Source organism: Sinocyclocheilus anshuiensis, unplaced genomic scaffold (genome assembly GCF_001515605.1).
Source record: "Sinocyclocheilus anshuiensis isolate Anshui unplaced genomic scaffold, SAMN03320099.WGS_v1.1 scaffold346, whole genome shotgun sequence".
Classification (NCBI taxonomy): domain Eukaryota; kingdom Metazoa; phylum Chordata; class Actinopteri; order Cypriniformes; family Cyprinidae; genus Sinocyclocheilus; species Sinocyclocheilus anshuiensis.
The window spans coordinates 177,786-193,539 of NW_015546048.1; the positions used below are offsets into that span (position 1 = coordinate 177,786).

General features: G+C 37.8%; 1 protein-coding gene across 1 annotated transcript in view; it reads right to left on the reverse strand.

The window, feature by feature from the left end:
* LOC107699032 (voltage-dependent L-type calcium channel subunit alpha-1C-like) overlaps positions 1-15,507 on the reverse strand; it is a 90,692-nt gene extending 75,185 nt beyond the window's left edge. The window contains exon 1 of the mRNA XM_016500191.1: positions 15,361-15,507. Within this exon, the coding sequence (XP_016355677.1) occupies positions 15,361-15,418 (58 nt within the window). The 5' untranslated portion in view covers positions 15,419-15,507. The remainder of the gene's footprint in view (positions 1-15,360) is intronic.
* Between the last annotated feature and the right edge of the window lie 247 nt (positions 15,508-15,754).

Consider the following 15,754-nt stretch of genomic DNA (forward strand, 5'->3'; position numbering starts at 1 on the left):
TGGTTTTTTTTATTTTTCTGTCGTGTAATCGACTATTGTTTTCAGTGTCGACTAGTAGGAGCTGTACCGTTTAGTCGACTAGTCGACTAGACCCGCACATCCCTACTTTGCACAAATCAATTTTTATTATAAAGAAATCCATTTGTTTTACTATGGACTATAACATTTTAAAAGCGCAATAAAGACCCTGAATTGCAATACATAAAACTGACCCAATCTTTGACCAAGTGAAAACAGATCTTTGACCTCAACAGTCAGGCTTGAAGTCACTTTTGATGCAATCTTTGGCCAAAACGAGAGGCAAATGTCTGGATCTAAACATTCTGTTACTGCTGAACTGCTACATGGTTTAGACAGGACATATAACTTGCTGCCAATGGCTGAACATTTAAATTCCATCTTCCAAAGAACAGGAATGAAAGAGTCCCTGCTGCTGACTTTATATCTGTCCATGTCCTCTCGCAGAGGACACGGTTCTCAGCTGTCTAATATACCACCAGAGGACATTACTTGAATAATTTGTCAAAGTCAGAAATTTTTTTTTGCAAAAATGCAATACCAGAAAATGGACGGTTCCTGAAGCTTAATGCGGTTAATATTTTATCCACATTTTTTAGGTGTGCGGTACCTGAGCCAGTGCGATAGAATTTTAGAGTCTGTATGGCTAATGCAGCTGATAGATTGATTAAAGGGGCGTTACTTAGGTCAGGTCACTTATAGCGATAGCTCACCCAAAAATGAAAATTCTGTCATCATTTACTCACTCTCATGTTGTTCCAAACTTGTATGACTTTCATTCTTCTGTGGAACACAAAAGAAGATATTCTGAAGAGATTCTGTTTTAGCTGTTTTCGACCAAAAACAACATAGGACACCATTGACTTTCAATGTATAATACATATATAAAAATTTTGTGGAACAAAAAGTCATACAGGTTAGAAACGACATGAGGATGATTCAATAATGAAAATTGCTTTTTTCCTCGGTTGCTGCCATTTTTTACCATGGGTTATTCTTTTGTGCAAGGCATATAGTGTAAAACTGTAGCGCAAGAGTTGTTTAGCAAAAGATAAGTAATGGCAAGGTGTTTACCAAAAGACAACAAATAATAAACCGCCTCTCATCTCATTAAATATTCATGTGCTTTGTACAAAAACATTCATGCTCTGTTTAGTTTTAGTGTCTGAAGGCGACAGTGACAGCAAACACTCATCTGTGTTTTCCTTCTATTTTTTAAGTTTTTTTTTGGAGTATGTTTCAGAAGACAACCAGAACATATTTATGTGATGATATTTCCATGGATGGACAAGCAGTTAATAAAATGTGCTGTACTTGTCCAATCAATGTTATTCACCTTGTAAATATGCAAAGAAGAACAGCATCACAGGGTGGTCAAATGTAATACTAAAATCTGACTAGTCACGCTTAATACCTGACTCAGGGTATGAACAATGTGAACAAGATAACCTGGCAACACTTTATTTTAAGGACCAATTCTCACTATTAAATAGTTGCTTATTAGCATGCATATTACTAGCATGTTGGCTGTTTATTAGTACTTATAAAGCACATATTAATGTCTTATTCTGAATCTGCATGACCATATTTTGGATCAATTAATCCACTCCATACCTAAACTTAACAACTTCCTTACGAACTATTAATAAGCAGCACATTTGGAGTTTGTTCAAAACTCTTAAATATACATTTTAAATATAGATTTTATATATTTATGGGTTTTTATGAGGTTTGCATACGTAAATATGACAATGTCTATGTGGGACTGAATTCATTTCAAAAAGAAGATATTTTGAAGAATGTTACTACTGTTTTTGTCCACACAATGAAAGCCAGTGGGGTGCAAAACACTAATTTGGACAAAATACCACTCAGATCAAAACATCTTTTGTGTTCCAAACTTGTTTTACAAAAGATTGTATAAATGATGACAGAGTTCACTTTTGAATGAACTGTCCCTTTAAGTCCCAAGGGCTAATTCAGGATACAGATCAGACAAATGCTTGTAGGGCTAATATTCAGAAGGCTATGGGTTTGAGTCCCCAGGGCCTAATGCCTTGGAGCAGAGCTGCATTGTGCCATGCTGATGTGGCTGGAACAGCAGGTGCGTGTCTGCTTTTGTCAGAGAGTGCCAGAACGAGTAAACTGTTTAGATAGAGTCCATCTGTGCCGGCACTGCACAGTGGCGTCCAGTCAGCAGCTTTAGGATGGTGCACAAAGAATTGGTCATCATATGGATCCAGGATGAATCAGAGCAAGAATGCATGGAGGAAGATGTATAAAATAAGATGTGGCCTTTAAAAGTGCACCGCTGTGTCTCTCTTTCTGCTCTTTTCATCTTAATGCTCAGGTCTCAAATGTGTTATATCAGCACTTTTAGTCACTTCCTGCCAGAATGGTTCTGACCCAAAGAATGTCGATGTCCCATGTCTGGCAAACAGCGGCACCCTCTAATCAAGGCCCGAGTCACCATCTCACTCACCACATGTAGATTTATTGCCTCACTGTGCACTTGTAGGGCACATTTCAAGCATCATAATTAATCGACCATGGCTGCCGATAACAGAGGCATGACATGCCTGTTTTCTCCCCGGTTTCATTCATTTGTCTGAAGGTCGAGAGAGCGGAGAGAGATTGTGAACTGAAAGAAACAGAAAAGGATAGGAAGCCTGAACTGGTCTTCACTTTCCTGGGCTGCTAAGCATCATGGCCGGTGTTATTATTTCCACCGGCAGCCTGTGTTCATGTCGTTATGTGCCGTCACAGGGAATTATGGGAGTCTTGGGTGATTAGCACTGATGAGAAGCAGCTGGCTGTAGAGGTACAGTAAGACAACACAGTGTTAGCGGTTAGCATGCTAGCTGGGGTTACGCTGCAGCTGACACCATTCTTGTGCCACAGCTAAACGCTCATAAAAGCAGGACTTTGAACAGCACTGAAACTAAACACACGTGCGTACACACACGCTTAAAGCTATAGGCAAACGTTTGGCTATTGAATGTGGTTCAGGGAAAAGAGAGGAGAGTTGTGATCCTTGTGCCAGAACAGAATTGGGCCCAGACCCAAACGATCCATCACGATAAGTTGTCACGAGAGACTTGATTGCAGCAACATGGCTGAAGGATTTTGTTCCTTCTAATGTCTGTGCAAACACTGTTTCAGTGTTACTACGGACCACTGAGCCTGTTTTTGAGTACGTTTTCATGCCCGTTGTGCAGGTCGAACAGTTTGCTGACGTGGTAAAGGATTTAGTCCTGAATGATCGAAAAATGAACTGTTAGCTAATTAACTGGTTTAGTATTGATTGAGAAACAAGACCCTGGAAAAGCATTAAACTGGCTGGGAGAAATGAAAGAGAGAAACAGAATGATGATCATGAGTTTCTGTCTTCCTGTTCAACAGGAAATCTACAATCTAATTACACCAGAACTCAAAGCTTAATCAAATAAGGCTTAAAAACACTGTATTTATCTGTTTCAGTCACATGACCTTTTCAACCTGGAATGGAGAGTAAAATATTAATGTTTTTGTGTTGTTTTCTGTTGTTTTCTATTACACAACAAAATATACAGTATACATTTGCCATAACTTTTCAAATACGCCACCGTACAAATATTTGGTGTCAGTAAGATGTTTTTGAAAGAAGTCTCTTATGCTTACCAAGGCTGAATGTACTGTATTTTATCAAAAATACAGTAAAAACTGTAATATTGCGAAATATTACAATTTAAAATAAGTGTTTTCCGTTTTCATATATTTAATATAAAATGTAATTTATTCCTGTGATGCAAAGTTGAATTTTCATCAGTCATTATAGTCTTCAGTGTCCCATAATACTTCAGAAATCATTCTAATATGCCGATTTGGTGCTGAATAAACATTTCTTATTATTAAATCACAGATAAAAACAGTTCTACTGTTTAATATCTTTGTGGAAACATAATTTTTTTAATGAATAGAAAGTTTAAAAACAGCATTTATTTGAAATAAAAAAAATATTTTGCAACATTATAAATGTCTTTGCTCTCACTTTTGATCAATTTATTGCACCCTTGATGAATAAAAGTATTTATTTCTTATTGCCTTTAAAGTTTTGAATGGTAGAGTAAGTGTGAATGACAACGATCACTGAACTTCACTAATGTCATTATGCATTTAATTAGTAGATCTTAGTAGGGTTTTTAAGGTTACATTTACACATAATGAATGTAACACCAGGCTTCATGAACTTCTAGTTTAATTGTATCTGACTCGATTAGGTCTATGCTATAAATTTAATTTACATGGGTAATGACTGCTAACATGTAAAAGACATCTGAGATGAAATATCAGTGCTTTAGGCTGATATGCAGTGCTTTTATTTTCTAACAAAATGAGCAAAAACCAAAAGGTATAACAATTATTCTTGCTGTCCCTCTGGGAGCAGTTTCACTTTATCAAGCTTAATAAATAGAAACAAGTTTTGAGGACTATGGTCACATCCCTCGTGTGTCTGATGAACAAAACATGTGCACAACAAAACACTCTCATAACCTAAGCGGTTCTAACAGTAAATTAATAATATGTTATATCAAGAAAAAAAATATTTGGTTATAAGTTAAGTGCACTAAGGGTTCAAGGGGAGTCAGTTAAAATAGATTGTCTGATTACACAATGTGTGAAAACACCGATTTGGCTCTCACCAAAGCACCCACAACAGAACACCTTCTTGAAGCACATGATTTTATAACCTAACAACTATCGAATAACGTCTTTCAAAATGAAATGCATGCACATCACAAGGCAACAGTAAGAAGGGTATTTTACCACTTCATAGTCAAACCTATAATAACTTGAACCCAACACAAATTTCTCATAAGTTAATTCCTTCGCCACTGAAAGCCCATCAGGCGAAACCCTTCTTTGTGCTGATTCCTATTGAAATTTAAAAAATTCCTATTGAAATGTTTGTCCACAGATTTAAGGAAATGTGCCTGCACTTTTATAATGATGAAAATGGTTTTTAATGAATGATCTGATTATAAAAAAAACAAGAAATGGCACCTTAAATGGCAGATATGGCCATATTCTAGACTTAAATTTGAATACATTTATTTTGTATATTTAAAACAAAATTATTTTGCAAGTTTGTTTTGTAACCGGTTTATCAGAAACTGCCTTACAGTTTTATTTGAGGCAATAAATCAATTATTGCTTCATAATTATTCTTCATGGGGAGACTTTCATGCACAAATTATGCTGGCAAAATGGAGAAATCTGTACATCAGGTAAATCAAACTCACCAAAGTGTCAGTGAAGTCAGAAAAAGCTTCATCCCTGACCAAAGGTGCCGCTGCTTTAAAGGTCATATCATGAAAGACCACATTTTCCTTGATCTTCTGAAATAAAAGTAGCACCTGCGTCTCTGCATATCCTTCTGAAGGATCTCAGCGTTAGAAACAAGTGAATTTAATTTTTATCAGGAGTTCCTGACTGTTTTATTTCGGCTTAACTGTGAAATACATTCATTTGATTGATCACAGTGTAATGCAGCTTTGCAAAGAAATTGTTATTGAATGCTGAGGCAGCAGAAACTACATTAGACCCGACAGCAAATTCACAATTCGTTAATAAATGTTACTCATTTCACATGTAAAGAGGTTAGCCAATCGTAACAGAGGTCATTTGCATGGTGGTCTGATATCTTAAATATAACTTAAATATCACCTAGCTAATTAAAGTAGCTAATTAAAGTAGCTAAATAAAGTATTTAAGATATATTTATTATAAACATTACAGTTAATTTTGTTGTCATACAAGCCATTACATTTGTCATTTATGTAGCTAGAGGGCTACAGAGTATTTATTTCTTTTTGAGCAGGTCTTTTATCCACACAGTTTCACCTGAGGGAGGACAGGAACATGTGTGAAGGGCGAGTTTGACGCCCTCGCTGGGCAGCCTGTCTGTCAGGCAGCAAAAGCTTCAGACTACATACAGTACTAACAAAAGCATTTATTGTCTCATCTTTGTTAACTACTGTTTTTAAATATGGTTTCAAATACATCCACCATTTCTTGCAAAGGTTTGGTTTTTAGGCTTTCAACAGATTTGAATTCTCTCAGTTGCCATGGTGATGATATGACTTGCTGGGGCACAACTGCTAGATGGCGCCAATATTTCAACACCTATCTACTCATCTCCTGCATGAGTGTCCGTGTGTGTGACTGTGAGCAAATGTGTGAGGAAGTTTGTGAGTGTCAGAGAGAGAGTGTGAGAAAGAGAAAGAGAGGGTGAATGAGAGATTTGACGTTAGTCTAAATGAAATGCTGTCAAGACAGAGATGGACAAAGAGAGGGACAGAAAGTGGGTGGATAACAGACAGACAACGGGTATTGAACAGACGGAGAGAAATGGACAGGTAGAGGACGGGCAGGGAGAGACAGACAGCAGGTAGAGGGCAGAAAAACCTTGAGTCACTCGAACAAACATTTGTCTCAGGGATGCAGAGAGAGAAATGATACTGTATGCGGTAAATGAAATTAAATAAAATATGATTTCATACAATCTGACTCAAATGAAAACGATTTGTTGGCAAAACGTCAAAATGGGACATGGGTACATCATACAGAATAACGTACAAATGAGACTGTACAAAGTCACCATTTCACCAAAGTACTTATGAACTGTCATGAGACCAACTCAGAGAAAACGTTACAAAACAATGTAATTTGAAGGAAAATGTAAGAGTTGTAATAATAAAAAAAACTGTACATATTTCATTTCAATTATGTGAAACATTTCAAATAGTTTCTTTAAAATTTGTGAACCTCTGAATGTGTTTCAGATTTGTCACCGAATTGAGCCGGGGCCTGTTTTTTCTACCATATTATAGGCAGGGTTGGGTTGAGTGGATTTTGATGGAGACATGAGAGCAGCAGTCATTTCAGACCGTGTGTGATGCTGGCATGACTGATGTGGTACATAAATCACTCGATGTAATATGCCCCTGCCATCTTGGGAGGGAAACCCACTCCATACCCCCTACAAATACACACATCCATCACTCCTTCATTCAATATCCCCAAACAAGAAAACAATGCAATACCAATGTGTAATTAAATTCAAGTGTATGCCTCATTAATTATGTTAATCGGGTGGTCTGATTATTGAAAATGTGTTCCGGGGTCTTGAGTCAACAGTAATTTCTCGATATACAGTAAGAAAATTGCAACACAGGAAGGGCTGTAAAGTAGTCAACTGATATATGTTCTACGGTTGTGGCTGATGCGAGACATAATGCCCATATATATATAAATAATACAACTTCATAACAGCAAATGAGATGTGCATAAACTTCTGAAATGAAACAAAGGCTTACTTTACACAATATAGTCAATATATAGTCTTTAAAATATTTACAATTAAATTGTGTATTTTACATTGGTAAGGTAACACTTAATTCTTACAGCAGATACATTTTCCTAAATATCAAACAATTAATCGGCCTGACCAACATAAAGGTTTATCACTACAGTAAGCACGAACCCAAAATGTACATTTTCCAACCTGATCTCATGAGAATTCAAAAATATTGTAATAGTTGGTGATTTAGTATGATCTGACTGAGGAGATTTCTGAATTGTCAAAGGAGACAGACATTTTATAAAACATTTTTCAAAATGATTAGAATTCACATGAATTCATACAATCTGATTTGAATGAAAGTGTATGATTTGTGGGTAAATGTCACCATGAAGGTGCACCGCTAAACCTAACTCTCAGGGGAACATGAAGGTACACTGAAAAAAAACAAAAAATTGGTGTACAAACAATTCCCCTGAAAAATTGCTAGTAAATTTCACAAACAATTAGGCTATAAAGAAACTGCAAGTTACTTGTTCAATGAAAAATTAAATTTGAAAGTAGAAAAACTAGTATTTTCTTGTAAAACCTACTCCAGTAATCTTTGTTTTATTTATCTTTTTTTTTTACAGTGCAGAAAACCATGAATACATACAACAAATTTGCATCAAATTCACCAAGTCTTAAAGTTACTCTAACATTCTTAATATTATATAAGTTTTCCTAATTTATGAAACTGTGATTTAGTACAAATCTGTATGATGTGATTTGCATGAAAACTTTTGATTTTTAATCAATAAAAAATAGCCATGAACCTGCATCCCTAACTCCACCTCTAAATGAGCTGGGGCATGAGCTGGTCGTACGAAACTGTACAAATGAGAACATGCAAATTCAAAATAGCCACCAATTTGCCAAAAACTTAAAATAGAATGGTCATGAGCCTGCGCTGGAATTATCGTAACTGAATTCATACTTGATACACCAGAGCAAAACTCAGCTCACACTTGCCATTATGAAACTGTGATGAGACCCAGGTGATGGGAATAACTGTAATTTCGTGCACATGAGGACACCTGGGTGAGTTCGATCAGGTCAAGGCCATGTGATAAATGTGCTACTATCGCCAAGTGCATGCTGACCCATAATGCCTTGCTCTCATAGCTGAGCGAAGCTCAAACCGATGAATTAAACATGCAACCTACACTGAGAATTCAGCACCACCTAAACTAGGCCGCTAGCAGGAGGGACAGCTAAAGACAGACAGAGCAGAGAGAGAGATGAGGTATGAAGGAGATGGGAAATACGGTAACATCCACGCAATAGACCCCACCATTATGTCCCAAGGTCATTTGCCACTATGCCACTATTTGTGACCTTGCCACTAAACCTTCTCTCCACCTCAGGCCTATAATCCTTGTGCTATTGCTTTTTGGATTTAACTCAATGTCCCACACAGTATCTGCAGCAAAACCAACACAGGACGCAAGCAGAAAATCAACTGTGGGCCAACATTTTGTTCTCTTTCTCTATATCATTTATGGTGCTGGTTAATATCTCGAGCGAGGCAGTGTACTGAACGACTGAGGGTTTAAAAGAGACAGTGGTCTGCAGGGAGCTGATCTGATATTCACTCAGAGCAATCAGGACTGGCCTACATACACAACCATACTCACACTTCCACCCACATTTTAGAGGAGAAAAAAGAGCCCTCTTAACTCTTTCACAACTCCTTCTCTCACATGCGGTCTCATTTTCTCTTTTATCACTTATTATTAGGCAAGGACCACTATTAGTATTACTCATATTTAAGGTTAAGGGAATTAAACAAACTAGTCTAAAGTTTAAAACTCAGCAGTTATGCTACAGACACGATACATTAAACTGTTCTAAAATTACTTCACTAAGAGATCAAACTTGATGTTGCTTGGTGGACAATAAAACAGGGTCATTCGAGTTTAAATTTGACTGGAAGTGATGTAACAGAAGTACAAACGAATCTTATATGATATAAATCTGAGTCAAACGGATTATCAAAAAAGAAAAAATGTAGGGTTGGTCCAACGATTGATGATTAAATGGAGGCAGATCTTGCAGCAAATTGTAATAAATAAGTGGGTTTAAGCAGACTATAAGAAAGATTGAGTGATGATATTTTAATTAAAAACTACAACGTTATTTATGATTGTTGGAAAAAATGAAACATATGCATGGATGGACTGTTCACAATAAGATCAATAATATGCATTTAGAAAACAGATTAAACGTTCATTCCATGCCTGAGTTTTTGTCGTAATTCACAACAGTTTGTACAGAACAGTAGGTGATTCAATAAATGTAAAAGGAGATTAAAGTGTTTATTGAAAATAGCCTGGAATTGAGGATGCATCTGATCTTTGGACACACCTAAACTTTAACTTGAAACCTAAACTTTCTACTGAAACCCAACAGAAAGCAAAAGTTGATCTAGGCAGAATAAGTTTCTCCTTCAATTTTTTTTTTAAGATGCCTGACAATAAAAATGGTTTGTCAGATTTCCAGAAATGAGTAGGTTTGTATATAAAGGCTATTAGATAATATAAATTACTTTGTGGGCAATAATAAAAGACCCAGTACTTAACTTAGTTCCATCATTATGCAGGGGCACATTGGCTGGGCTGGTAAGAAAACACCTCGCAACCACTCAAAACACCAGATCACACAGAAAAAAAAGTGTTTAGAACACATTAACAACACACTGGCAACCAGACACAATATGGCATGGCCAATCACAACTCTCTTTTTTCCACAAAATGTAAAAATCAAGCTTACTGATATTTTGGATAACCAAACAATTAAACACAAGGAGCTGTTCACCAGTAAACAAGTGGAAATTATCTGTTTGTGTTAATACAGAATAACTAAGTGCAGCTTTTTACTCAAACTGGACAAACATTTCAAACTCATAGGACGTGGCAGATTTGGTTCAAGATTAAAGACTGTTTGAGAAATCCAAGTGTATTTCCCCCCCCCCAAAAATGCTACTTCTCATATGGAAACTGTTACCGATGAAATATTAAGATGATGAACTGACGTACGACCAGTCGCAACTCGTTTAGCGCAGTCCAGACCTTTTCACGCACAGATTGCCCAGAGCTCGCACACACTCATGCAGTCTTTGCTAGGGGGACGGTAGTTCAGAGGAGTGAGAGATGGTTATTAGACTCCCTTGTCGTGACCCGCTGCTGACTCACATGTTAACGGGGGGTTTTGGTTCTTTCCCATAATGTTGAGAGTGCCTGCGGTGCCAATGTGTCACAAGCAGCTGTTTTCTGCTTTATTAACATAGACGCATTTATTCATGCAGTCTGTCATGCTTCTATTTATCTACTTCCTTATCCATTCATGCGTCCTACTTGCTCTGGATGTGACACTGAGCACTGGGATTGGGAGAAGAGGACCAAACAGACACGCACATAGATTGGAGTTTTATGAGCTGGGTGGAGTGTACACACATCAAACATGCAGAATGTGTGTTTGCATGCATGTGTGTGTGTAAATACAGGAGTAGGGAGGGATGCAAAAAATCGTAACTTAATCGTAAGTAATGAACTTCGCTATGAAACTTTTCCCGCACACAAACATTGTAACTCAAATCATTATAACGCAAAGAATGCAGCTTGTTTAGGAGGAGTGCTGTTATTATTTTTTAAGCATTCAGATTTATGGTTTTCACTTGACAGGCAAAAAAAAATGCATAGATTCACACTGAAGGAGAGAGCTAAACCACCCATTGGAGTCAGTAAGAATTTTTAAAAAGAAATGTCTTAGGCTTACCAAGGCTGCATTTATTTGATACAACCATTTATCATTTATCTGTAAAAACAGTAATATTGTAAAATATATTTACATTTTCAAATAACTGTGTTATACTTATAATAATAAAGACATGATATAATTATAATTTATCAAATATTTTAAAATGTAATTTATTCCTGTGATGGCAAAGCTACATTTTCAGCAGTCATTCCTCCAATCTTCAGTGTCACGTGATCCTTCAGAAATCATTCTAATACGCTGATTTGGTGCTCATAAAAGATTTCCTAATATTATCAATGTTGAAAATGGTTGTGATGCTTAACACGTCTATGGAAACAGTGGTACATTTTTTTTTTCAGGATTCTTAGATGAATTTAAGATTAAGATAGTAGCATTTACTTGAAAAGATACATCTTTCTTAACATTATAAATGTTTTTACTGTCACTTTTGATCAATTTCCTCATTTTCATGTGCCCTTGCTGAATAAAAAGTATGAATTTCTGGAAAAAAAAAAAAAAAAACTTTGACCCCAAACTTTTTAACAGTATAGTGTATATCTGACCAGACTATCATGAAGCATCACTGCAGGGCCAGTAAGCAACCACCCAGTAAACCCTAGCAACCATCTACAACACCCTAGTATCAGGGTAAAAATAACAAATAACAGCATCTATAATCACAGCATCTACTATTTCACAGACAAATGCTACTCATGTTTTATTTGTTTACATTATGTTCATAGGCACTGCTTTCACAAATATCAACATTATAGAGCGAGAGTACAAACAACTATATTTGTACTGATTTTCCACAACAGTAAGGATGATACTGGGCACAGTAGGAGCGAACCGTGCAGTATCACCATTATGCACTTGACCTCATTGCTCCAGGGGGATAGCCGTGAGCAACAAGTGTACTGTGAGTCACTTTGGATAAAAGCATCTGCTAAATGACTACTTACGGTGTTCATGTGATTACCAACATATTAAAGTAACATGCCACAATCAATTTAAATACAGTAAACATGTATGAAAGCACACTGGCTAGAAACGCAAGCGCTGATGTAAAGCAGAAGCAAGAGCAGATGATTTGTGCTCAACATCCGTGTTTTTCACCTAACATGTCCCACAATCCCACAGTGACCAGCACCAACTGCTCTGCAGATTGAGAAGTCTCGCAGGCAACACGACCGCATTAATTGACCGTCCTACGATATATTTCTCAAATTAAGTTTCGGAAATGAACGAGTGAATTAGTATAAGTGAATGAGAAGTGGCTAAGTTGTTATATCTAGTGAACAGGAACCAAATTCAACTGGATCTGTAAAGATCCACATCTATGTCCTTATGTTTCAGGATCCATAGAGTCACATGAGGAAAGCAAGAAACTGGAGACTATCTCTGTGTGACGGCAGATACTCTAAGCCAAAGCCTCGGCAATAAACAAGCTGACAACTTTCCCGACTTCACCGTGCTAGTGAAGGATTTATGTCGATGCAAGTTTGGCAGTCTTAAATATTCATTAAGTAAACATTAAACAACTCTTTGAACGAACAACATTAGCAAATGGATTCCAGGAAACTTAACAACCTGGGTACACTTGCGTAGGATTTTGGTGACCTGCATGTGTTCGACAGTGACAGAAGCAAGAAACACACTGCGAGGAAGAAGGAAAAGTCCAAGACATAGCGCCTGTCAGACAGAAAGTCATTCGAGATGGCATCCTGGAGGCTTGTCAGACATTTTGAGATCTATCATAAACATATTCATTTAGCTAATGATCTGAATTACCTGTCATATGAACCTGGCACAAAGCCGGAGAAGGAAAGAAGCCAGATAATGCCACCCTCATTACCAATGAGCATCTTAATCAATGAGTATCAAGGGAACCAACAACTTTCAAGAGAGAAAAAGAGCGAAAAGGAGAGAGGAATGCACAAACTAAAACCTTTCGAGCCATTTCAGATATATGTCTCCTCCGGCTACACTGTAACATTTTTCTATGAAAAGCCTTATAAATGACTGGAGTGACATCATATTGACAACTCAGTGACATCATTACGTCACAGCATACAGCTGACATGACATAAATACAGTGACTGCATTAATTCAGCATTTTTGCCCTGGTTAAAAGGTGTCTACTGCAGAACAAAAATCATACAGAACGTGTATATTTGTAAGTCGCAGTAACTGCTTGTTCTGACACAAACATTCAAGCACTTCATGAGTCATATTTAACATTCCAGAAAGTGACGGTGTATCATAGTGCACAAAACGTGCTTTCCATCTCCTTGCTGTTTGAGTGTTTGTGCAGCAGAAGAGGTTCATGTTTGGCTTTGATACGTCGCTGTGTTCTGGACCTGTGATTGACTGAGGCTGTGTTTACCTGAAAGCCTGCCCTCGTCAGCAGCGCTAGACGACAACACAACACAAACATGAACATCTGCTGGGCTACAGGCCACCTCGGAGATCCTGCTCTGTTATGACACAAATATGCAGTCTACTAACGGTTGGCTAGGTAAATCATTTAGTTGGGTAATGTTAAAAGTTTTTGTTCATGTTTAACTGGCTTTTATTTGTCTGAATAATGCCAGTGGATTTCCACTTTATACTGACACTTGTCGGCCTGGATGCATGAAGTTATTTACTTCACAACAGTTTTGTTCTTCTTTTTTTTTTATCTCACACTAAACAAATATAACATTCTTCGATTCAATCGGAATAATTTTTTGTGCATTGTTGGTGGTTACACTTTTTTTCTCTACAGTGGCTGTGTGTTGCACACTTTATGCTTTGTATAGCATCTGAAAGCTACCATATTATTGCACTAAATATCAGTAGTAACACAGTCCATTGTATGGCACAGGTGGTCATATGATCGCAACATAGTTGTGCCTTTACCGGCTACATGCTGAATAAAACAGTTTAGTCTACATAACTAATATGACTGGAGTATTCATCTCATGTAAGTATCATATACATGATTTTAAAATTTCTTAAAGGTACTTTTCTCCAATTAGCAAACAATTACTAAGTGCACATTTAAGAAACAGGTAAGTTATTATAAGAAACTGTTGTGATGTTTCAGCATCAAGAGGAATGTTGTAAGCTGTAAATCTGAATATAACTAAAAGGCAGGCTGATCAAAGCTGCCAAAACAAAGCATCTAAAATTAGATTTGGGATCCATTTCCCATCACTTTCGTCCTGCTTCTATTTTAATACCAAACAAAGAGTTTATCTCAGTTTATTCACTCAATCGAGCGGGTTATGGAAACGCGCCACTGTCCCTCACAGACAGCGCTAAAGAAACATCATTATTCCAGTCGTCATATAATCAACTAGCTTTTTTCGCATGACAGATGTGCAGTAGGCCTGAGGGGGTGGGGCTACATTATTGACAGTAATTTACAGGCTTTGCTCGGATGCGTTTGTTCACTCAGGTGCGGCAGGTGTGCGCGCGGGGAGCGGGCTTATCGCGAGCCGCGCTGTTGCTATGGGTCGGCAGCTCCGTTGCCACAGCGCCAACAGGCGACGGCTGGAGAGGGATCTTGTGAAGGGAAGAGAGTGCGGGTCCGCGCTTTTCGCAAGCGTTAAAACCGCGCAACCTGTGGGGACTGCTGCGCAACACCAGCTGTCTGATAAGAAGGGAAATTCAACAGATGCACGCTCGAATGAGGGGGCATGACTGACGGTGCTTCATTTCACCATTTGAGATGCTCTAATCACTGTGAACTGATGCGCCGATGACACCACCCCGAGTTCATTTTAGCCGCTGGACTGTGATCAATACACTCTGGCCGCACAAAATGGTTAAAAGCCCATTTTAAGTCTGAAGCAGCTGACAGGATAATCGATTGACATCTGTGTGAGCGTCTCTGACCACATGATCTATATACATGATCAAGCCGTGGCGAGCCATCCAACAAGTTCACCAACTACATAAACGCATTTCCTTCCAAAATAATAATAAAATAGCTGTTGGGCATAAGTGGTTATATTTCATGACATTTGTTGATCGTCCTCTCAAAGGCGATATGAGTGCGCATATAGTGTGTTTGAAAATGGAAGGATTCGGGTAGCCTACACCCCCGCGTCATGCCCATGATAATGCCAACACACTCATCATACACCCCCCAACACATCCATATGGCACACACACACATAGTTTCCAACCAGAGGGAAGACAAATAGAGAAATTACCTTGATGGTTTTCAAGGGTGTCCTCCGGTATGTACATGTTTTTGCTTTCATTTACCATATATGTGGTCCAGCTTTATCCGAAGGTGAATGAAGAAAATGTTGTAAAAAAAAAAGAGGAGGGGGTAGGAAAAAACAACCCAAGGGAAAGAAATGAAAGAAAAAAGGGGGAAGAAAAAAATGAAAAACGCAAAGCGTAAAATATTCCTTCTCTTGCGGCTTAGTTAATATTACCTGATCCCCATTATGGAGCTAAAGATCAGGAAAGGATAATCGCAGGAACCACCTAAGAAAACGAACCAGTGCATCTTTGGAACATCCGGGCCCTACCTAAGAAACATGATACCAGCGCCGCTTGCTGATAATCGATAATCAAATCGGCGCAATTCGTATGGAA